A 25439-nucleotide genomic window follows, 5' to 3' on the forward strand; every position below is an offset into this window, starting at 1 on the left:
GTATAAGAGACAGCTCTCTCTCTCTCTCTCTCTCTCTCTCTCTCTCTCTCTCTCTCTTTCTCATCATATTCAGCTGTCTAGTATTCTATTCCCCTCTCTTCTTTTTGATGATAGATGAACATCTTTACTTAAAGGAACCGATTTCCCCATGAATATATTAGGTCCCTAATACGTTACAGTTCTGCATTGCATTGTGGCTGATACCAAACATAATTTTGTTGATATTGATGACTCCCAAATGTGAGAATGCTCTGTTTCAGAGCATGCTGGCACTGTCTTTACAATATAACAATTTTAGAGAGTTATGTAGAGTACTGAGAAATTAAATGAATTAGCCAGATTCACAAAGCCATTAGGTATCACAGTTGGGATTTAAACACAAATTTTCCCAGCCATAAAACTAGTTTGCTATACCACACTGTTTTAACATTACATTGTGCCATAATATAATGATGTATTATACATTATACATATGTTACATTATCATTTTCTTTATAGCTAACTCTTAAAAGTAACTAGCACATATATTATTTTGAGGTTTGCCCTCTACATAATTTAACCTATTTGATTCTCATAACTCAGTAAATCTTTTATTATCTTAATTTTTTTTAAACCCTTGTACTTCAGTGTATTGTCTCATAGGTGGAAGAGTGGTAAGGGTGGGCAATGGGGGTCAAGTGACTTGCCCAAGGTCACACAGCTGGGAAGCGGCTGAGGCCGGGTTTGAACCTAGGACCTCCTGTCTCTAGGCCTGACTCTCACTCCACTGAGCTACCCAGCTGCCCCTATTATCTTAATTTTTAAGTGACTTGGGCAGGGTCATGCAGCTAACAAGTGTCTGGATCAGGATTTGAACTCGTTTCACACATATCAAATCCCTTCTGTCCATTTCATTCCATCTATTTGTTTAATAATCATATTTATTACATATAATCATGATGATGATGATTACCAATATTATTGGTATATTATTTATTTGGTAAGTCAACATTTATAATGTTTATTATGTGCTGGTTTATGATTTAAGTAAACAACAATATTCTTTACCCAAAGGAGCTTACCATTTCATGGAGGAAGACAACACACAAAAAATGTTGGGAGAGGGAAGGTAACTGACATGGGACCTTAGTGAAGAAGACAAAGAAATCACAAAGGACTGAAGCTAGGTGGGAAGTTAAGGAATATCTGAGATCCTTCTTTAAATGGAAATTTCAGAGGTCATGATTTCATTACTACTACTACTACTACTACTACTACTACTACTACTACTACTACTATTACTCTTACTGCCACTGCCACTGCCACTACCACTACCACTATCACTACTATTAAAATGCAGATTCATTTAATCATTCAAAGACTATTTCTTTAGTACCTACTATATTTCAGATAGTATGTTGTAGAAGTAGATCTAAAGATACTAATATATCTAGATATATAGACAAGTAAGATAGTCTCTGCCTTCAATAAAAAAATAAATTACCTCAGGCACATAAAAGCAAATACAGTATAATGGGTGTATGTGCACATGTGAAAGAGGAACGTGTTTGTGTGTGTCAGGATATGCCTTCTATTTGAGGTGATATTTGAACTAAACCTTCAAGGAACCTAGAGTGAAAATGTAGTGATTGAAATTTCAGATAATAGATGCAGGAAATATTTTGGGGCAGTCAAGTCATTTTGGTGCTTCTTCTTTTGTGACACATTGGTAGTTCTCTGCTCTGTCACAGAGAAGATAGGTCTACAATTTAAGCTCTCATTGACTCTTTCCCAAGGAGAAAAAATCAGAGGGAAGAGTTTTACCTATTTCACTGATCAAAAGATTGTGCTATTATGACTTGATAAAGAAAAGTTAATCTTTTATTTATGATATCAAGCCATATTTGCAATTTTTATATCAGGCTTAATAAGAATACAGTTTTCATAGAGATTTAGATAATTAAATAATGCAATAACAGTCAAAATAAGTTAGAAAAATTGAGGAAAATGGAAAGATGAAGAATAAAAGAGGGGTTTTCAGAACAGATGATATTAAAAATGCCTAGTTAAAAAGGCAAACCAAATTCAGTCTGAATGGCAGAAACCGAGTAGTGAAGGTCTTTGCAGCAATGAGTAAGCAACATAGGACAAACTTTTAGACAGTGCCCAATAAGCAAACATAACAAGCAAATATGCCCCATGGGTAAAGCCCAATAAAGCTTTTATTACTGGGAGAGGAAAACAACTTTAAATGAATTGAGTCATTCTTCTTTACTTTGATCTTTTTTTTCTAAATATTATAAGTAAATTTGAGCTAAGTACTCCCTAAGATTCAGAAATATCTGGGTAAGTGATGGAGTATGTTATAGAGAACTATGCTTTTTGGGGGAAGTAAAACAAGAAGCATAGAAAACCTGTATACTTCAACTGCATTTCATTGAAAAGTATTGAATTTTAGATAAAAGAAACAGTGACCTTAAATCATAAAACACATTTTTTTGTTGATTTTGAGCTCTTGTACTGAACCTTCCCAAGGTTCTTATACTTTCAAGGCAATGAGGCACTTCAAAATTAGATTTTAAATTGAATGGGGAGTTACAAGAGTATAGGAATAATGGTGGTACTTTGTATGTTGTTTTATACCTATGTGACCTCAGACAAATCCCAGTGGAGAGAATTGAGGAGCTTATGAGCACAGGAACTATAACCACCATGCTTAGATATAAATTTAAAAATAAATAGAAATTGTCCTCACATGAACATTTTGAGGAGACAGACTTCAATGTCCCTTCAGAGTCTATAGGTCTAAACCTATAATTGTAAATCAGAGTAAATCCTCCTTGCCATACATTAAAAAAATCATTTAAGAATGGTCCTTATCTTAATTTTTATTTTATTTTTATCTTTTGTCTTTTTTTACACCATAGTGATTTGCGATATATTCATAGGATCATAGATTTAGATCCAGAACCTATTATTTAATAGATAAGGAGGAGAAGTTAAGTGGTATAGTGAATAGAGCACAAGTCCTGGAGTCCAGAGGAAATGAGTTCAAATTTGACCTCAGACCCTTCCTAACTGTGTGACTTTGGACAAGTTACTTAACCCCATTTGCCTTTCCCTTGCCCTTCTGTCTTAGAGTTGTTCATAAGACAGAAAGTAGGAGTTAAAAAAATAGATGTAGAACTGAGTTTTAGGGTAAGTGACTTACCCAAGTTACACAGTGTTAGAGATGAGATTTGAACTCAGGTGTTCCTAGTTCCAAGTTTAGCACTCAATGTAGTATACCACCCTACTTCCATCCCCTCTCCCTGCTCCCCCCAACTCCTCATCCACTAAATTTACTCCTTTAACAAAGAAAAAACAGTTTAGGAGTACTAATTGACGTACCAACTGTGCTTTGCATCATCAGCAACATTTTGTACCTGTAGACCCCACCTCTCTACTGAAATGATGGAAGTCTCTATCATCATCAGTCCCCTAAGACCAACATTTAATGTGACTTCTGATGCTATTTAGTGTTACTTTAATTTATATCATTATGGGCTTGCATATTTTCTTCCATTCTGATAATTTCACTCTTTATTTGACCATTTATTTAAATTTAAGTTTAAATTTAGTTTATTTGACCATTCCTCCATCAATTGGAACTCATTTTGTTTCCAGGTTTATGCTATCATAAAATATGCTGCTATGAACATTTTGGTATATATGAAGACTTTATGCTTTTGATCCCTTTCCTGTCAAGTTTCCATTGAATTGCTATAGATCGTAAAGACTTATAAATTTCAGAAATATTTATGTAGCTGCCTAATTGGCGTATCTAATATTTATGTCTTTACTATCTATAGCAACATGGTTTGGCATTATCTGTCAGCAGGGGAAAAAAGGGAAATAATGGATTAATATAGTCTTTTAGGTTTATATGAATTTTAGTGAGCAGATAATCTCTAGGTCTGCAGGTAGCAATAGAAGATGATAGGTTTCACATGCATCATAAGAAAACCAACATATTAATAAGGGATGATAAATAATGACAAAAGTCCTTGAAGATTCCTGTGGAATATCTTTTCTCAGTAGTCTTTAAGACTCTCTGGGGTCAAAACACATTAGTCTGAGTTTTACTTTGGGTATAGTTATTCCTAGTTGAAAGGAACTGATATGATGCATTTTAAGAACAGGTAAGAGATATAATTGGTAATATCTTATAAATATGAATTGAATTGTCATGCTTTAACATAAATTAATTTTTTTCTTCAAACAGGTGTAGCAGCTGATCGAATAGCAATTCAGTCCAATGGTCGCTACACAGACAATCTATCCCCTCAGAATTTGATCTCCTGCTGTGTCAAGAATCGCCACGGATGCAAAGGAGGGAGCATTGATAGAGCTTGGTGGTACCTGAGAAAACGTGGGTAAATAGCAGCCCAAAATGTATTTTCAGGCTTCTTATGGGAACTATTCAGAGGGAGAAGGAACAATCAAATATTGAAAAATGTATTTGATTACTGGATATAAATCTACAAAGATAGGGACCTTACTTAAACTCTATATCTACTTCAATGCTAAGAGCAAGGTTCTGCTTGTCACCGAAGTTTAATAGCTAGAATTTACATAACATTTTACTATTTGCAAAGCACTTTGAGTATATTGTCTCATTTGGTGCTCACAGCAGCACTATGAGGTGGCTACTGGAGGCTTCTCTCCATTTTTCTGATGGAAAAAAAAATCCACTGAAGAGGAGAGGTTGGATGATTTACACATACTCATCTTACTAGAACAACATTTAATCCCTATTGTGTCCTAACTCCGAGGTTAGGGTACTTTCAACTATAACATATTGATTCAGTAGCAGAAAGACAGAACATGGCAGTGTTCATTGAATTTAACTGAATTGAATTAACATGTTGAATGATTTACTATATGAAATTAGTTGCTCTCTTTTGATACCTAACAACATTTTGTTGTATCATACCATCAGAAGAATGTATGCATTACTAGTCCAATTAATGGAAATTCTTTTTCTTGTCTTAATATCAAAAGAAAGATTTTGAAGTGGCTTCAACACTTATGAGGAATGTTAAGTGTTGTTTATCTTTAAAAAAGAAAATGCCAAAAAGTCCTGACCAGATTCATTTAAATATTTGGAAAGTGATTAGAATAAATAACTAAATACCATTTGGTCACTCCTTAAAAAATACTTGCTTTTTGAAAAAATTATAGTCCATACATATTGACTGTTTCTCATTATAATAATAAGCTTCTATAGATTCAGAAATTAAAAAACAATCTGTTAATTAATTAAAAACATTTTTTGGGAAGGCAAGATGGCTAAGTGGACAGAGAACCAAGCTTAGAGATGATAGGTCCCAAGTTCAAATCTGGCCTCAGATATTTCTTAGCTGTGTGATTCTGGTCGTCATTTAACCGCATTTGCCCAACCCTTACTGCTCTTCTGTCTTTGAGCAGATACTTAGTATTGATTTGAAGATGGAAGATGAGAGTTATAAAACATTTTTTAATATATGCACCTGGTTTATGCCAGGTACTTTGCTAAGACAAAAGTGAAATAGTCTTTGCATAAAGTGAACTTATATTCTGCTGGGAAGAAAATATGCACATATATAGGCGACCATAGAAAACAGACACAAGGTTTGTTAAGGAAGGAAAGTCACAGAATTTTCCAATTTTAAGAAAGTTTTTGTTTCAAGAGGAGTGTTTGAGCTAAGTCTTGAAGAAGATACAGGATTCTATGAGGCTAAGATGATAAGGAAGAACAGGGCAAGGGCAAAAGCACAGAGGGCAATTGGGGTTGGATTGCAATATGTGAGGAACCACAAGAAGGTCTATTGATAGATACCCGATGAGCAAAGAAATTTTTCTAAAAATAAATTTACTTAAATATTCTGCCTCCCCTTCTATTAACCTAGGAAGTTTATATTTTTATGAATATTTATTCATTTGACATAGACGCTCAGATTGATTGGCATATAATTGGGTAAAGTAGCTCCTAATAAGTGCTTTAATTTCATCTTCATTGGTTGTTCATATTTTTTTATTTTTTATTCTAACAATTTGTTTTTCTTCTTTTTTTAAATCAAAAATGTCTCTTAAAGCATTCCTCCTAGGACAGGGAATAAAAGGGGGGAAGTGAAGGAAGAAGGAGTTGAGCAAAATTTAACAATGAATCCATCAAGTCTCCCAGGATTTGTTGGGTTATACCACCGTAGTTGCCCAACTTGGCAAAGAGGTTCATTGTCATATTTCTTCTTTGTCATTGATTTCAGTCCTTACACATCATTCAGTTTTTATTTCTGTTTTTTTACTTTTGATTTACATTGCTATAATCATTAGGCATATTTATTTCCTGGGTCTGCTTACTAAGGTTGAATGGTATATAGTAATCTTTGTGAATGTAATTACAGTTGAATAAAGTATTATAATGACAAGGAGGATCATTAATCAGGGAGGATCGTGTTTACATTAAAGTCTATTTTTGTTAATAAAATTTCAGAAGATATATTTAGTATCTAATGTCTTAACATCATAAGCACTTTGGCCTTTAAAGCATTTTTAGTAGTGTGTGATGGGATAGAATTTGTTTTAAAACACACACTCATATACTGAAATAAGAGGCACCTAGGCTGTATAATGAATATAGCTCTGGGCCTGGAGTCAGTAGGACCTGGGGCCAAATCTATAATTACTAAATTTGTGACTGTAGATGAGTAATATAACTTTTCTTTGACTTAGACTCCTCAGTTATAAATTGTGGATAATAATAGCCCCAACTTCCTAGGCTTGTTAACAACATTAAATGAGAGATTGCATGTATCAATCACTTTCTAAACCTTAAGGTAGTGTATGAATGCTAGCTATTATTAATTGGATTTGTAATGTTATCAGTGTATGTGTTCCCTCTATAAATGCAGATTGAAATGCATCTAAGTCTTCCCATGTGACTTGTCCATGGCCACCCATATATTTCCCACGAGGGTCTATGAAATAGCACAAGAAGTATTAGAAACTATATCAGATTTCCTACTTTTATCACAAAATCTCTTATTACCAAATCTGATTGCTTCTTACTTAAGATTTTTATTTCTCTCTCTGGACAGAGAAGGAAGAGAAATTGGAAGTCAGAGAAAGGGGGAATCTATTTGGAGATGCAAGGGATTGTGGTTAAAGGAATTTATCCTGTGTAGAAGAGAGGGGCAAAGAATAAGTAAAGTTGTGTGATTTCTGTGAAATTTTCTCCAGGATGGAATCTAGAAAGTATTGCCAAAAATTATGACATCTTGAGTGAGATAGTGGAGGTGATGAGGACACATATGGTGTTTTCTTTAAGGTTGCCCATGAAGGCAAGGGATGCAGAAGAGAAAAACTGATTTGGGAAGCTCACAGCTGGCAAAGAAGATAATGTTTAAGAATGAGATTTGGATTTCTTGGTCAGAGCTTAAAATATAGGCATTGCAGGCTTCCAGCCAGGGTTGGAATGTACCTAACAAAGGCTAGTAAGCACATATTTGCCTGGTCTTATGCAAGTCAAATCCAAATCCAAACTAAAATGGTTGAGGGAAAGAGAAAATCTCCTGTGTATTTCTACCACAGTAAATGTCCTAAAAAGTTAGCTGCAAGGAATAAAAGCACCGGTTTTGAGATATTCACAAATTTATTAGATACAAAAAGTCAAGAAAGTTAGCCAGTGGTAAATTCCAGGACTTTAGATAGTTATACACAAATGCCCAAAGTTTATACAACAAACATGAGGAATTTGCATCTTAAGGGAAACAATCAACTTTGACACTTACAGATATTTTTGTGGCTTAATGGAATAAATCTCCTGAATAGAATATGGCTTTGTATTGGTATACATCATTAAAAAATAACACAGAGAATGGAATGAATAAAGGATTAGCATTACATATTAAGAATATATATTGAGGAAGCAAGGTGACTCAGTGGATTGAGAACTGGGCTTAGAGTTGGGAAGTCTTGGGTTCAAATCTGATGCCAGACAATTGCTAGATATATGACAGTGGGCAAGTCAATTAACCCTTATTATCTAGCTCTTATTGCTCTTCTGCCTTGGAACCAATATGCAGTATTGATTTCAAGATGAAAGGTAATTTTTTTTTAAAGAATGAGTATTGATATGAAGAAGAAATCTTTGTGATAAGCACTTGGACAATGATAAATAGAGGAAGAAACAAGAGTGATTTTGTCATTGGAGTCTATCATGGACAACCTGGACAGAAAAAGGAAATAGGTGAAGAATTCAGAAAGGAGATGGCAAGGCTAGCATAGAAGCATGATATAGTCACAATGTACAATTATTCGGACATCTATGGGAATTCCATAGTTCACTTTCCAGTAAAAGTAGAGCAGGTAGTGATTTATTGGCATCTCTTAATCATAATTTTATCCATCAAGAGTAAGAGTCAAAAAAATAAGATAATTTTCCTTTGGATCTCATTAGAGAAATAGAAATAGGAATTGGTTTCTATAGAAGAGAGAGGAATCCTAGAAAAATCTGCTTTGAGACCTATGTTTTGGAAAAGTAGATTTTAATTAGTTAAAGAGAATGTTAGATCAGATCCCAAACAAATTATAAAGGGGAAAGAAATCTTGGAAAGATAGGAAATTGCAAAGACATTAAGAAAAGAATTCCAGTAAGAAATTCCAAGAGCAAAAATGGAAATTGTCCATAGAGTCATTGTAGATTCTCAGAGAGTCAACTTAGATGAGAAAAACAAAATAGTGAAGAGGAGAAGAATATAAAAGCATGAAATGGTCCCTATAAAAATAAAAATGGAACTGTTAAAATAATAATGGGCCAGCACAAAATATAAAGGACAAAAAAAACCCCAATCAAATAAAGGTTCAAAATTGATTCCGGATACTTTTGATAGATGATATCAAAAGTATCTTCAGTGATAAAGTGAAGTGAAGCTTAAAGATGAACTTCCCTTCAGGGCCAGGTGCAAGGAATGCTAAAGAGACTCTTGTTTAAGAAAAATAAACTATTTATTTAAAATATATGAGAATAAAAGGATTTCTACTTCTATGAGGTTTTTACTCCACCCAAATAAACTCCCAGGTTCTGCAAGGAACCACTTCTCCTGTGGTTCACAGGCTATGCTAATCCTCCCTGATCTAATTAATAAAATTTTATGCTATTCTAACTAGAACTACCACTCTAACTCTTAATTTTGCCTTTAAGTTATAAAGTTAACCAAGGCTAGCTGGTTGAGTCTCAACAAGAATCAAGTTAGGACTCTGAGCCTTAACAGACTCACAGTCCAAACCAAAGACCATGTTTTCTTTGTTCTTTTCAGAGCTTAACCAATCTATACACAATAACAGATAAATGAATAGTGTTTCCCAAGTTGAAAAAGAAAACACTTCACTCCTTCAAGTCTTTCACTCAGACAGAGTTAGAGAGAGGTAAAAATGTTACCTTCTCCAGCCCTGTGAGAGAAAAGAACCTACCTGTGGCTCTGTCAACTGCCAGAAGCCAACTGTCAGAATGCCCCACCCAGAGCATGTAATTGTCATAGAATAAGGTTAAAACTGCCAACAGTTGAAATTAACACTCTCTCTCAGCTCTATTTGAAACTCCAATTCTTCCTCAAGCCAGCTTCTCTACTTCATATCTCAACTAATAAAACAATACTTATTTTCTAATATCATCCTTATATCCCTTAAAAATAATGTTGAGTGTCAAAGCTCAAAGTAAATACTGGTTGCCAAGGGATATATATATATATATATATATATATGAAAAGGAAAAGGATCCAAGGAGACACAAGACCATTTCTCAGAGAGAATGGGGCAAAGAAAATTGACATTAAAGAAAAAGCAGGATTCCTTGCGACTAGAGGATAGTTGTTCAATCATTTTTCAATTGTATCTAACTCTTTGTGATCTTGGTTGGGGTTTTCTTGGCAAAGACCCTGGAGTAGTTTGCCATTTCCTTCTTCAGTTAATTTTACAAATGAGGAAAATGAGGCAATAAGGTTAACTGACTTGCCTAGGATCACCCAACTAGGAAGTATCTGAGGCCAGATATGAACTCAGGAATATAAATCTTCTGAATCTAAGTTCAGCACTCTATCCATTGTGCCACCTAGCTGACCAGAGACTAGAGGACCGAGTAGGGAATGGGAGGGGGGTGTCTAAAAGAGAATCAATACCTAGTTCAAATAAAGAAGTACTTAGCTTCCTATAAAAAATTCAAATTACTTGATCCAAGAATAAATTAGCCAAAAGACAGGGAATTCTCTCTAATTTCAAAAGGTGATTATAAAAAATGATTATGGTACTACACATTAAAGTTTCTCTAATAAACTTCAACCTACCTAAAAAAAATATTGTTAACTTGGAGGAAAAAACATGGATGGCATCCTTGTACTTGGCACAATGCTAGGAAAAATACTTGACCCAGATCATCAAGTCTATCTATAAAAAGTATCTTAATAGACTGGACTATTTGTCAGTCTAATATTTTTTTTTAAAATAGGGACACTTGTAGTTAAACACTTGGATTCAGAAATGTGACTTCACATGGACAAGATGGAAAGGAATGTTTAGACATCAATTTGAAATAAAAATCTGGAGATTACAATGGACTGCAAGCTCAATGTGAATAAACAATGTGATATGACTAAAAAAGAGTTAATTTGTTATTAGGTCAGACTGAGAGAAATAAGGAGATGACACATATTCTGTTGTGGTGAGATTTCAGCTAGAGTATTGTATTTAGCTCTTCATGCTAATTTTTAGCATGATAATAATAATGATAATGAGCTGAAGAGGGACTACAGCTTGGCAATTAGGAAGACAAAGATCTTATGAATCAATGATGTATAAGGATCAGTTGAAGGAATTGAAAAAGTTGGGAAGGAGATGACTTAAAGGTAAAATGATAGTTGTTTTAAAGTACTGGAATGATCAACATTTGTAAGAAGGTTAGATATATTTTGTTCAACGTCAGCAGGCAGAACAAGGAACAATGGGTGGAAGTCATAAAATGACAGATTTAGACTTGGCATCATGAGGGGTCCCAAAGTGGAATGAACTGCCTCCAGAGGGTGCTGCTTCCTGTTTATTAAAGGTTGTCACATATAGATCAATGCTTTGGTTTGTTTTTTGGAGTAGACAGCTACGGAGGTCCCTTCCAACTCTAAAATTTCCTTATTCTTTCTCTAACAATGACCTTTCATCCCTGTTTCATTTTTTTTTCTTTTTATCTCTTTGAATATCTAGTGCCTAGCATAGTGCTGGTCAGAGAGTTAACAAATATTTTATCAATTGATTGCCTGATCCTGTTCCTTTTAGTACATTATCTAAGATAGAAGATAATATGAAGATAGTTCATTAGGGTCCCATTGTCAGAACTCCCTTACTCCATTTTTCTCTCCTCTCCTTCCCATGCTTTTTTTTTGCCTTCCCCTCTACCCTTTCTCTTCCTCTAATCTTCACTACTTTCTCTCTCCCATTTCCTCAACTTCCTTTCCCCTTCTTTTTCTTCCTCCTTCCTCAGAAAACTATGTCTTTTATTCTTCTTTTCCCCTCATTTTATTTTTTATCATTTTCCTCCTCCCCATTTATGTCTTCTTTCAAGGAAAAAGACAACAAGTATTTATCATGTACCTACTATGTGCCAGACAATATGCTAGGTGTTTTACAAATATTATCTCACTTGAGACTCACAACAACCAACAATTTTGGTATGTAGGCATTACTGTCCCTTTTCATATAGTTAAGGAAACTGAGGCAGACATAGGCTAAATGATTTGCCCAGAGTCACATAGCCAATAAAGCTCTGAATCCAGTCTTCCTGACTCTAGGCTCAGCATGCCATTCCCTGTGCCACCTAGTTGTGTCTTAAAAGATTTTGCTTTGGGCTTCCAAAGGATAACATAAAGGAAAAATTAGTTCCTCCTTTGGAGAAACTTAGAGCAAAAGAAGTTTTAAACCTCTTTCTATTGTCACCTTTCACATTTCTTAACCACTTTAGCCCTCTCTGGATATACTAGAAAGAACTTTGCCACTGAACTTAGAAAACCTGAGTTCAAATCCTGCTTGTTATGCTGGTGATGTCTCTTGCCTCAGAAAAGTCATTTAAATTTTCTTGGATTCAGTTTCTTCAACTTTAATATGAGAGGGTTATGATAAATAACCTCTGAGGTCCCTCCCAGCTATAAATCTTTGTTCTCTCAGGTCTAAGGGCAAAGCATGGCCACTACAAACCTGATTAATGTCTCTGCTGATTAAAAAAAACAAACCAGAAAACAAAAAGCAAAAAAAAAAAACACTGAAATCTACTTTATCAACACATGGAGCTATTTTGCTTTTGATAATTCTAATATGGCAAAGGTGGGCTGCCCTGCTTCTCAGGCATGTGCATGAATGAGTGTTCCATGTTTCTAACTTAATGGATAATCTCTTAAAAAGCTATAGCATTCAATTTTGAAGGAGCAAGGGCTTGTTTTTAAATGATGTAGGCAGAGCTCATAGTTGGTGTTATTATAAGTCTTTTCCTGAAGACCATGAGTCAGCTAATGACTAACCTGGCCTGTATGTTCTAGGTGGAGAGATAGGTATGTGGGGAGACATTTTCAGAGATGGCAGTAATTCTCTGTACCCTTTTATTTTATTTTTAAAAATCACATCATCTGTGTCCTATTGGTACTGAGGACATTAGTGTCAAAAGAATGTTTATGTGACTTTCTGCACTAGCAGGAATCATGCTAGTTTTGTTATTTTGCTGTTTATATTCTGTCATTTCCATCAGGTCAGATTCTTTGTGGCTCAATTTGAACCTTTCTTGACAAAGATTCTGGGTTATTTTGCTTTTCCAACTCAGTTTATTGATCAGAAAATTGAATCAAACATTGTTAAGTGACTTGTTCAGGGTCACCAAGCTAGTAAGTGTCTGAGGCCAGATTTGTGTTCAGATTGGGTGCTCTACCCACAGTGCCACCTAGCTGCCCATATCATACAGTAAAAATGAAAGTGCTTACGGGGTTAAAGAAGCAAATTATACCTGAGTTTCTATCAACTGTTATCATTCAAGTTTCATAAAACACAATTAAGGTTTGTTCTTTTGCGTTCATATTCTCTAACATTTTAGGAGTATATTATTTCCAAGAGAATTACCTGATTTAGATAATTCATACCAGGCATTTTGATAGTGCAGTTTATAGAGTGCTTGACTTGGAGTCAGGAAATTCTGAATCCAGTCCAACCTCAGTCGTTTCCTAGATGTGTGACCTTTGATAAATCACTTAATTTCTACCTTAATTTCCTCATCTCTAAAATGAAGTAATATTCATAAAGTACTTTGCAAATTAAAAAAAATTAAAAACCTTTGCCTTCCATCTTAGAATCAATATTAAGCATTGGTTCTTAAGCAAAGAGCAGTAAGGGCTAGGAAATTGGAGTTAAGTGACTTGCTCAGGGTCATACAGCCGGGAAGGGTCTGAGGCCATTTTTTGAACCATGTTATCCTGACTCCAGGACTGGCTCTTTTTCATTGAGCCAGCTAATGGCCCCTTGTCCTTTGACTTAAATCTTAAAGAATTATATAAATACTTCCTGTTATTAAAATAGTTGATCACCATTTTATCATCATTCTTTAATCATTTAGATTGTGTATAGCTAGATACCTATTCCAAATTCATTCTGTTCCCTCTCTCATCAGCCTCTGGACACTATATTATAGGGAAGTCAAAATCACTCTTTCCTTGAATTTGGGGTAATATCTGACTGTATAACTTGGTTCATTTCCCCTCTTAATATTGATATTGGCTTTGGTTTTGTGATATTCCACACAAGGTACTATGAACAGTAGACCTTTAGCAATTTAATTCTCATGATATTGCTGTAACATGATAAAATATTAAAATAGCTTAATTTTGGAGATTATATAATTCATCAGAACATTCCTTTGGTGAATAATTTATTGTCTCCTCCATATTAAATTTACTTCTACCTAATTATAGATTTGAAAATCAGAGAGTCAGTTATTTGATATTAATTTAGTCTATATGATCCACTAGATACCATGGTAAGGACTATCAATTCAAAGAAAAGCAAAAAGTAAGCAAACGAACAAAAAAAATCGTCCTTGCTCTCAAGGAGTTCATAGTCTAGTGGAGGATACAGCATCCAAACAACTTTGAGCAAATAAAATATATACAGGATAAATTGAGGATAATCTCAGAAGAAAGAGACAAAGATTAACAAGAACTATAAATACCTTAGACTGAAGGAATCCAGGGAAGCCAAGGAGTGAAGATGAGGAGGGAGAAGATTCTAGGGATGGAGGACTGCCAATGAAAATGTCTAGAATTGGGTGCTGATTTGATAGGAGGAAGGATTGGTGTAGGGTTGACACTTAATGCAGTGAAATCAACTGGTGTTGTGATAAACAAGGCATGGGGTGATAAGTCGTATATCAGGTGTCAAAGTAACAAGAATTATATATTCAATTAGCTGATGTAGTGGATAAAGGGCTGCTCCTAGACTCTGGAAGACCTAAGTTCAAATCCAGGCCTCAGACACTTATGGACAGAATGACTCTGGGCAAGTCACTAAATCTCTTTTTATCTCAGTTTTCCCAACTATAAAAAGGAGAGAACAGCCCTGACCTCTCAGACTTGTAAGAATCAAAAGAGATAATTGTAAAACACTTAGATTGGTACCTGACATTTAGTAAATGTTATATAAAAATTAATATTGTTAATCTTTATACAAAAGATGCTCGGGAGTCAGAAATGACAGGATTTGAATATTGATCGGATATGGAAATGGTGATGAGAGAGAATGCTGAGTCAATGATGACACATACATTGGGAGTCAGGGAGACTAATCTTTATGTTAACATTTAAAGTCCATTGGCCGCCAACTTTTTTCTAAAACGATCTCCAGGAAATTTTTATATAGAGACTTATTTATAAAAATATATGAGACGTTATTTCCTCACGATGCTAAGACAAGGGAGTAATTAATCTATATGACTCACGGTGGGGATTCTGAAAATAGCATGTTCAAGTAATTTAGCATGTAAATTTTTTTTCTATACATAAATTTTTCAATGTACTTTTTTATGTTAGATGCCTTGAAATCTTTACAACCTGCTGTTTCATTTTTATCTGCTTAGGTTGGTATCTCATGCATGCTACCCACTTTTTAAGGACCAAATCTTCAACAATAATGGCTGTGACATGGCAAGTCGATCTGATGGACGGGGGAAAAGGCATGCTACAAAACCATGTCCAAACAACATAGAGAAATCTAATCGAATATACCAGTGTTCTCCTCCATATAGAGTGTCTTCCAATGTAAGTCAAAATTAGAAATACTATAACAATTTGATTTTAACCAATAAAGCCCAAAATGTATCCAGGACCTGTGGCTAGTATAAAATAAATATCAAGCTTCCAGTTAAAAGTAAATCATATATGCTTATAGTACCAGTTGAAAATCTCTCATCCATGTGTACTTCATTCTACTCAAATCAACCTGTTAGCTGGGACATACATTCTGAGGTATGAGATTTTGCCCCCTGATTGAATGGTTCTATAAAAAATGATCCCCCATGTCTAACATATATCCCTACCTCAATTGATAGAATCCTTAGTTTCCTGCAAGGTACTGGTAACAGGCTAACTTTTATGTGTACTCTATTCTAGATAACTTCCATAGATAACTTTATCCTTAAAATTATTTTGTACTAATATACTTATGTAAATTTATGTATGCATACGCATTTATACATTTATGTTATATCTTTTACTCAACATGATTAATTCCTCTTGTATAATGTAAATCCCTTGAGGGCAGGGGCTCTTTCTCAGTATTCTTAGCATCTTATACATAGTTGGTACTTAACAAAGTATTTGTTGAACTTGTTGTATTATCAATCCTATCTTTTTTTTTCTAAAAAGTAAATGGTGATTCATGATCTCTTCCTTCCTCCCTCATGCCTAATGCATATTTCCACATTTATTATGTTGTAAAAGAAGACACATATCACATAAAGTAGGGAAATTTTTAAGGAGGAAATAGAGTAAAGATTGGTATGTTTCAATATGTTTCAACCTACCCCAGCTTGGGGAAATTGGTTGACCGGGAGGGGTGGGGTTCTGGATCTTTTTGCTAGGTGCTCAGGGCAGAGCTCCAGGAAAGGGCAATCAACTGTGTGCCTGATTGATTCAAGTACACAATGAGACCAAAAACTTGTGCCTAAGACTGGGGCTAGAGTTTGATCAGCTCCTGACTTGACCAAGTTCAGAGTGAGATCTAAAGCTTATGCCAAAGTTTGAGGCAAGTCTTTAAGCTATCAGCATCTCAAGGGTTAATTGAATCAGCAGTGGGAGGAGGCCCTCAGAGCTCCCAGCCCACAGGCCATCATACCACCTTGGAAGAACCCAAACTGGCAGAAACCCTCCAAAATAAGCTAAAGACAGAATCAAGGAAGGACTGAAGTTTAAGAGAGTAACCCAAAATTTTAAAGTGCTACATAAATATCAATTACTATTATTTTAAAACTAGTTGAGCAGTTTGCTAGGAAATAATCTTGGAGTATTTTTATAAGAATAAAGAATGGGGGGAGAAGAAAAGAGATATCTACCCAGGCAAAACATATTGAAATCTAATTTGCATTTGTTTTCTTCTTTCTTACCAAAATTATTTATTATATCTCTTTTCTTTTGAAGACTTCTTATCAATATTTAAGTTAATATCAATGTGATTCAGTTCCTTCAGTGTAAGATCCTCTTCATTACTGGACAACAATCACCACTTTAAAGTCTCATGTGTTAAATTAATGTTTGTAGAAAGTCTAAAAATTATGATTCTTTGTGCTCTCTGAGCCCTTTTCTGTATGGCATTATGTTCAGAAAAATGATGTATTTCACATTTATGATGTCCTGTACTTGGCTATGAGGTTTTTATCATTTATTATGTGTTCAATTTTTGTGAGGGTACCATATACAACTGAGAAAAAGATGGATTCCCTTCTCTATTCATTCAGTTTTCTTCAGAGGTCTATCATATCTAACTTTTCTAAAATTCTATTTATCTCTTTTTATCTTATTTATTTTTATTTAGTTAAGTTATGAGAAGCAAAATTAAGATTTCTTATTAGCATAGTTTACTTTCTACTTCCTCCTATAACTTATTTAACATTTGCTTTAATCATTTGGATGTTATATCATTTGGTACATATAGGTTTAGTATTGATATTACTTCATTGTCTATGGCACACTTTAGTCATATGAAATTTTCTTATTTATCTCTTTTAATTAGACCTATTTTTGTTTTCTCTTTGTCTAAACTCTTTTCTTTAATTTTTTTTAAACCCTTGTACTTTGGTGTATTGTCTCATAGGTGGAAGATTGGTAAGGGTGGGTAATGGGGGTCAAGTGACTTGCCCAGGGTCACACATCTGGGAAGTGGCTGAGGCCGGGTTTGAACATAGGACCTCCTGTCTCTAGGCCTGACTCTCACTCCACTGAGCTACCCAGCTGCCCCTTTTCTTTAATTTTTAATAATAAAATTTTATTTTTTCCAGATTACATGTAAATATTTCTTAATATTCATTTCCCGATAGTTTTCTATCCAAATTTTATCTCTTTCGCTTTTTTCCCCTCCCAAAGAAGGTGAAAGAAGCCACTACTACTTACACTAGAGAAAAATTTATGATGGAAATAATGAATGATATATTTCTATTTGTATTTGGACTCTTTCTGTTCCTTTTTTTTTTTTTTTTTTTTTTGTCATGAATCTCTTGGACCCGTCCTAGATCATGCCTTGCTGATAATAGTAAAGTCATTCACAGTTGATTGCCATACATTATAAAATTTACTTTATGCAATATTCTCTTTCTGCTCACTTCACTTTATATCACTTCATATAAGTATTTGCAGATTGGGCAGGATTCATCTTGTTCATCATTTCTTATTGCATGATAGTATTCCATTACAAGCATATACCACAACTTGTTCAACCATTCCCCAAATGATGGAAATCCCTTCAATTTCCAGTTCTTTGCCACCATAAAAAGAGCTACTATACAAGTTTTTGTCTATATAGCTCCTTTCCCACTATCTTTGATCCTTGGGATACAAATATAGTGTATTTTTGGTCAAAGATATACATAGCTCTCTGCCCCTTTGGGCACAGTTCCAGATTGTTCTCCAGAATAGTGATATCAGTTCATAGCACCACCAATAGTATATTAGTGTCCTAATTATTCTACATCTCTTCCAGCATTCATCCTTTTCCTTTTTTGTCATGCTCTAAGGTACCTTTCACGCCCATCTCATGGCGTGAAAACTAACACAGTTTTAATTTCTTCAGCTGAGATTCTCATGTTCATTTCCTTTGACCATGTGAAAGGGAATTCTTTATTCTCTTTGTCTATTTTGAGTTAACATTTGTTTAACACTAACTTAAGTAGCCCTACTTAGTACTTCAGCAGGCTGTTAAGTGTAAATCAGACTTTCTTTTAGCATCCATACTTTGTACCTCCCCAGACACTAAATAAAAGTGTTTGCAAGTCATTTGCTAAAGAGGGTAACAATTCAATCAGTCAGAAAATAGTAAATCCTTTTGATAAGAGTTTACACCTCCAGAGGATGAGAAGTGGATTCCACAAGACACTGACTGCCTGGGCAGTGTTAGGCAATTTGAAAGCTGTGATTAGCCCCTGTGAAGAGGAAAAGAGACAAGAAGTCACTGTAAAAGCCCTACATTTGGGGGGCTATAAGTTGGCTTCAAGAGTCATTCTTGACAGGTCTTTTCTTTAGCTCGAGTCGTCATCTTGAACTGCCTCTTGGAGGGAACTTGGGTGAGTGAATAGTTAGCTTTCCTTTCCTGACTTCTAGAGAAAGATTAATCCCTGTCAAGGGTTAACAAGTTGTGCCAGGCTGGGTGGCTCACCAGAGCAATATTTAGTGTGATAGACTAAATATCTTCTCTACCCTTTTTATGTATTTCTCAACTTTACTCTCCACCTATTTTGTAAATAAAAACTATTTGAAAGTCATTTTGACTTGAGCTGTAATATTTTAAATTAGCAACTGCCATATTATTTATAATTCTCACATCTAATCCTTAATTTAATTCCTTACATTTTTGGCAACCCCGAGGTTTGACAAGTACCCTCAAATTCTTCTGATAATCTCCTTCACCTTCTACTATCTCTAAACTATTCCTCAGCCAGCTATTAGTTGCTAATTCTTCAGCTGTTGATCTTGCTGCAATGAAAGAGCAGTCCTAAATTTTAAAAATAGCCAACCAAGCATGATACTGAGGAGCATAACCAAAATTCAGAAAATACTGGGTATTTTTGTATATCTAAAATGGCTCATAATCCCAGAGAATATTTCACAGTGGCTCTATATAGCACTGTTCCTGGATGTACTGATTAAATGCCTTGCTATTAACTTGAATTATCTTGAGATTCAGGGGGAGAGATTCATCTCCCTACACCCCCTTGCCATTTTGGCCTGCCCAGTCTCTGCAACACATCCAATATGGGGTTTGTCCACACTATGGGGAACCTCAAAATTGTGATGAAAGGAATCTAGATGGATGATAATACTCAAGAGGGGAAGGAACATTAAAGAGTCTGGAGGTGAAATGTTAAGCCTTTAAAACTCCATTGCTAACTGTTTCAGTTTGTTCCCCTTCCAATATTGAAGAAGTCTCTGTAACACAGCTATTGGATTTGAAAAAAAAGGACTCTTGAATTCAGTGCCTGTATCCTGTCATATAGATTGTATTTGGTGATTATTTGTTTTAAGCTTTAATTTTGTTTGGTTAAATTCACATCTTGATCTAATCTAATATATTTGGCACTCACCATATTATTTATAATTCTCACACATTTAGTCAAACTCTTAATTTAATTCCTTGCAACCATTAGTATTCTTAGAGATTTGACTCAGTTTTCTATATATTTGAGAAATGAAGCCTTTGTTGGAAAGATTTGCCAAAAAGATTTTTTCCTAGTTTGTTTTCTGCCTTTTGCTGTTGATTACATTTTTTTCTGTTTATACAGAAACTTTTTAATTAGCCAAAGTTATCAATTTTCCATCTAATAACATTCTTTGTCTTTTTTTAACTACATTCTTCCTTTATCCATAGGTATGACAGATAAACTATTTTGTGTATCCCTAATTTGTTTAAGGTATCATCCTCTATTTCTAAATCATATATTCATTTTGACTTTAATCTTAGAGTATGGCATGAGATGTTAACCTTTACTTAATTTCTGCAATACTGTTTTCCTGATTTTTCCCATCAGTTTCTGTCAAATAGTGAGTTATTATTCTAAAAGCTTAGATCTTTGGGTTTGTGAAACTTTAGTGTACTGTGATAATTTACCATTGTGTGTGCTGATTGCTTAGTATATCCATTTGTTCTGCATTCTTTCTTAGCCAGTACCAGATTGTTTTGATGGCTATTGCTCTGATGTGAGATGTTAATTATAACCACTGCTTTTTTTTTTAAGTTCAGCTGAAGGATAATAAGATCAGGTCCAGTACCCTTCCTTTATGCTATGCGCATCTCTTTGTTTCAATGGTGTTTCTTGTAAACAGCTTTTTGTAGTATTCTGTTTTTTAATCAACTACACTGTTTCCATGTTATATGTGATATCATCCCATTCATAAACACAATTTTAACTCTGTACTTTCCTCCATCCTATTTTCTCTCATTTCTCTCTCTCTCTCTTTCTCTCTCTCTCTCTCTCTCTCTCTCTCTCTCTCTCTCTCTCTCTCTCCATTTCTCCCTTTATTTCTCTCCCTCTCTCTCTCCCCCCACTATCTTTCTTTCCTTTCACCACAACCTCACCCAAACCCTTTTATCAGCTTCTCTTCTATCATCTTTTCCTTTCTACTTCCCTATAGAGCAAGGTAGATTTCTACACCCAATTGAGTATATATGTTATTCTTTCCTTCAGTCAAGTCTGATAAGAATAAGTTTCAAGTGTTTGCTACCTTATTTTCTCCTCATTAAAAGTTCTTTATACCTCTTTCATGTTTATTCTATTCTATTTTTCCTTTCTTCCTGTCTCTAATGCAGCCCTTAAATTAAAAAAAATATATATCATTCCATTATACTCAGTCCTCACCCTTTCCCTCTTTATCTACTCTGTCTACTACTGTATACTCCTTCTAACTTCCCTAATAATGATGTAGTCCTTGGGAGATACAAGTATCATCTTCTCATATAGGGAACTAAACAGTTTAACATTATAGAATCCCTTATGATTCCTCTTTTCTATTAATACTTTTATGCTTCTGCCGAGTTTTGCATTTGAAAATAACATTTTCTCTTAAGTTCTGGTCTTTTCATTAGGAATACTTGAAAGTCTATACTTCATCAAATATACATTTTCTCCTGAAGGATTATACTCAGTCTTGCTGGACAGGGAATTGGTTGTAATTCTATATCCTTCAGGGATATCATATTTCAAGTCCTCTGATGCTTTCATATAAAAGCTACTAAATATCATGTGATCCTGACTGTGGTTGCATTGTATTTGAATTGTTTCTTTCTTACTACTGCAGTATTTTCTCCTTTATCTAAGAGCTCTATACTTTGATTATAACATTTTTCATTTTGGAGTTTTCATTTTGAGATCTGTTCCAAGAAATGATTGGTAGATTCTTTAATTTTTTTCTATTGTTTAGCTCTAGATGAAAAATTATGCTTAGGCTATCTTTTCATCATGACTTTCAAGTAGTACAATAATTCTTAGATTATTATTTATCTTAGATCTGTTTTCCAGGTCAATTGTTTATATAATGAAATATTTCACACTTTTTCCTATTTTTTTTCATTCTTTTGGTTTTGTTTCATTTTTTCTCGATGGTTCATGGAGTTATTAGCTCCATTTCTGTTTGTTTCCTTTTCCATTAGACCCATTTTACTTTTTAAGAAGTTATTTTCCTCAGTGAGTTCCTATACATTTTTTCATTTTTTTCTTCCTTTACCAAACCATTGATTCTTTTTTCTCTTATTCACTTACATTACTTTTATCTTACTTTCTTGCATCTTTTTTCCCATTCTCTTGCATCCTTTTCATTTTTATTCTCAATTTTTCTTTTACTTGTCATCTGATTTTTAAAATTTCTTTTGGATCTTTTTTAGGTCTAATACCATTTCATGTTTTCTTTGAAGCTTTTCTTGTAGCTATTTTGATTTTATTGTCTTCTTCTGAATTTATGTTTTGATTGTTCCTGTGACCATAGTAACTTTTTATAGTCAGGTTTTTTATTTCCTCATTTCTCCAGCCTATTTATTAACATTTAATATTCATAACAGTCATAACATTCCAAGCTTCAGTTTGTTGTTGTTGTTGATGATGATGTTTTTAAAACTAGTTCTATATCTAGAGATATAGTTTTAGTTTCTTCCACAATCGTGTGATCCAAGAAGTATGGCTTCAATTCTCCTGGCCTGTGATTTGGTCTTTGAGGGACTATTAACACTCTTTTCCACTATGGAACTGTGGCCCAGGTTCACATTTCCCTGTGGTTGGGCTATCTAGTGTACTGGTGTTCTTCTTCACCCTGGGACTGTGAACCAGAACCACATATGAGCAATGCAACAGAGTCTTGCACTCAATGCCACCAAAGCCTCCCCCCTAATCCTTATTCTCTCCTTCTGAACAATTTGCCATTTGAAGGCTGAAAACTCTAGAATTATAGCTATTTAATCCTAATCAGTGGCAGCTCTAATGCCTGTGCTGGCCTTCCAGGGTATTGCCTACTGCTGCCTTGCTAGGGGTCCTCCCTCCAATTGACTGTGCTCCACTCTCTCCCAAATAAGATAGATCTTTTCTGTTTACATTTTAAGTTAGAAAATTATTTCACACCATTCTTTCATTGGTTCTATTGCTCCAGAATTTATTTCAAGGCATTATTTTACAGTTGTTTGGAGGGAAATTGTGGAGACCTCAGAAAAATCCCTTTCTTTACTCCTCTATCTTGACCTCTCAACCCTTTTCCCTTGTAATACTACTATCACTACAGAAGTGAAATGAGCTACACAGAACTATGTGTCACTTAGTATTTTTATCTGTTTGTTAGGTCAGAGAAACCAGAAATTTCATTTTGTGAATTTTATAATCAGCTTCTTGGTGAGAAGCACTTTTCCTCTTAATTATGTGGATCTCTAAGTTAATATCTAGACTATGAAGATCTTTATAGGATTTATCTTTGCATACTTCAAGGTTGTCTCTGATGAAAACATGAAATGGTTGTCAATAGGAGAACGCATCCTTATAGTCAATCATACAATTGTGTGAGCCATAAAGGAACTGACTGAAAGATACCTCTGTCTATTGTTGATTACAATAAAAAAATTTTTAAAGAGAACATTTGACTCTGGAAAGCATATAGAAGTGTTTCATCATATTTCTTTTACATTTGTTAATATGAAATAAGTTCCCATCAAAGATATGACCTTGAGTGATTATGCTATGTGGCAATGAATCATGGACCAAAATGAAGAGGAAAAATTCTATTATGAGACCTACAGGTAAAGATAAAGATATCTGGTGGACATACACAGCCTACAAGCAATGACTTAGATTTGAAAAGGGATGAAAAAGATGTTATAGAAAGCAAAAAATTTGAGTTTATCATGCAGAGAGAGTGAAGGAAAACAGTAATGAATTGCCTTCCTGCTGGCTTGGCATCTAAACTAAAAAAAAAAAAAAGGGAAAAGAAAGAGAGAGAGAGAGAGAGAGAGAGAGAGAGAGAGAGAGAGAGAGAGAGAGAGAGAGAAATCTACACTGTGTAGTTCTTGATGACTATTTTTATAGGGCAAGTAATTTTAGCTTGCATTTACAAAGTACTTTTAAGATTTACAAAGTGCTATCTTATTTAATCTTCACAAGAACTCTATGAGGTAAGTATCATTATTATCCTGATCTTCTAGATGAGAAAAGTGAGATTCAAATTGGTATTATGAATTGCTAATAAGTGACGAGTCAGATTTCAAAGTCAAATTTTCTTGACTGGAAGTCCAGTCTTCTATCTATTATACCACCTAGTTTCTTATTAGAGTACTCTCATCCATGAGATAATGGATTCATTGAAATATAAATGTAAGAAAGTCCATAAAATGGCTATATCTTAGCCAATTTAAATTAAATATGGATTTGAAAGCATTAGAAGGGTTTGCCTACAAGGAGAAAAGGAACAGGTATTTGAAGGATGCTAAATTTAAAAGTTCTTTTTTCAAGGAGGGAAATTTAACCTTAGAGCTATCACTGAAACATGATGAGATGAGACTCATAAATAGACCATTTCTAGATAGAGCATACTGTATTCTAAAGGAAAGAGGTAAAAAGGAGAAAATGTATTTGGAATATAAGAGCACATTAAGGTGATAAACTTTTTATGAGGAAATTCAGAAACCAAAAGGGCAAAATCAAGGTGTAGAAAACTTGAATGAAGATAGAAACAGAAAGAGAAATAAATAATATCTTTTGAGTGTACAGTGGATCACTTAGACAGGAAGTACGATTCATGTAGAATTTGGGAAGAAAATAAAAAGCCAGCCATAGAGCTGAATCATGAATCAAGAAGACATGAATCTAAATCAAATTTCATTTTGTGAAAAAGCATTCATACAATTTCATAGCATTATTATATAGTAAAGATAAAAGTATAGTAGTATCCTTATTTTCTGTCAAAACCATAACAATTTATAATTTCTTGATTTGGCTTTATATAACAAATTTCAATAGCCTCTCCCTCAGAAATTCTAGATACTGTTATTGTGTTTTTGAGGGGTATGTAATGTTGAAGTGACAGTTTGACATTCTAGGAGGTATTTATGAGGAAACTGAAAACTTTCATTCTTGAGAGGCTACTAAAGGAAATGAAGACAAATGAATTTATCTCATCTTGCAAAGATAATTGAAGACAGTTCTTCAATGAATACTTTAGTTGGAATTTTGAGAGAATTGAACGGTGGGAGTATATACAAGTGAGAGAAAGTGGGGATAGAACTCTGGACCTGAAATCAGGATAAGTCAAGTTCAAATCCATTCTCAGATACTTACTAACCATGTGATCATGAGCAAGTCATTTAACCTCTGCTTGCTTCTGTTTCCTCATCTCCAAATTGGAGATAATAATAACCCCTATCTTCCAGGGTTGTTATCAGGATGGATTGAGATATATAACCACCAACTAATCACCAAACCAAAACACCAGCAACCAACTCCCAACCTCCAACTCATGTCCAGCAGTCAACTTCCCTGCAAATGCCAGCCCTGTCAGCAACTGATAGATCCAACTGTCAGCAACTGACTCCTTTTGTAACCTTTTCCTACATCACTTCCTGTCTCTATCATTCCTCCTTCCTAATAATTCCTTTCTACAATGTGAATATTGGAAGTTATAGGGAGTCATTGGAATTCA

The 25439-nt window shown here is 34.4% G+C and overlaps 1 protein-coding gene across 2 annotated transcripts in view; it reads left to right on the forward strand.

Moving 5' to 3' along the window:
- Positions 1 to 25439, forward strand: part of TINAG (tubulointerstitial nephritis antigen) — a 175110-nt gene that overhangs the window by 65723 nt on the left and 83948 nt on the right. For both annotated transcript variants that reach the window (XM_044675883.1, XM_044675882.1), the window contains 2 exons: positions 4244 to 4394; positions 15149 to 15329. In XM_044675883.1, coding sequence (XP_044531818.1) covers positions 4244 to 4394; positions 15149 to 15329 — 332 coding nt within the window. The remainder of the gene's footprint in view (positions 1 to 4243; positions 4395 to 15148; positions 15330 to 25439) is intronic.

This window comes from Gracilinanus agilis, chromosome 4 (genome assembly GCF_016433145.1).
Source record: "Gracilinanus agilis isolate LMUSP501 chromosome 4, AgileGrace, whole genome shotgun sequence".
Taxonomy (NCBI): Eukaryota; Metazoa; Chordata; class Mammalia; order Didelphimorphia; family Didelphidae; genus Gracilinanus; species Gracilinanus agilis.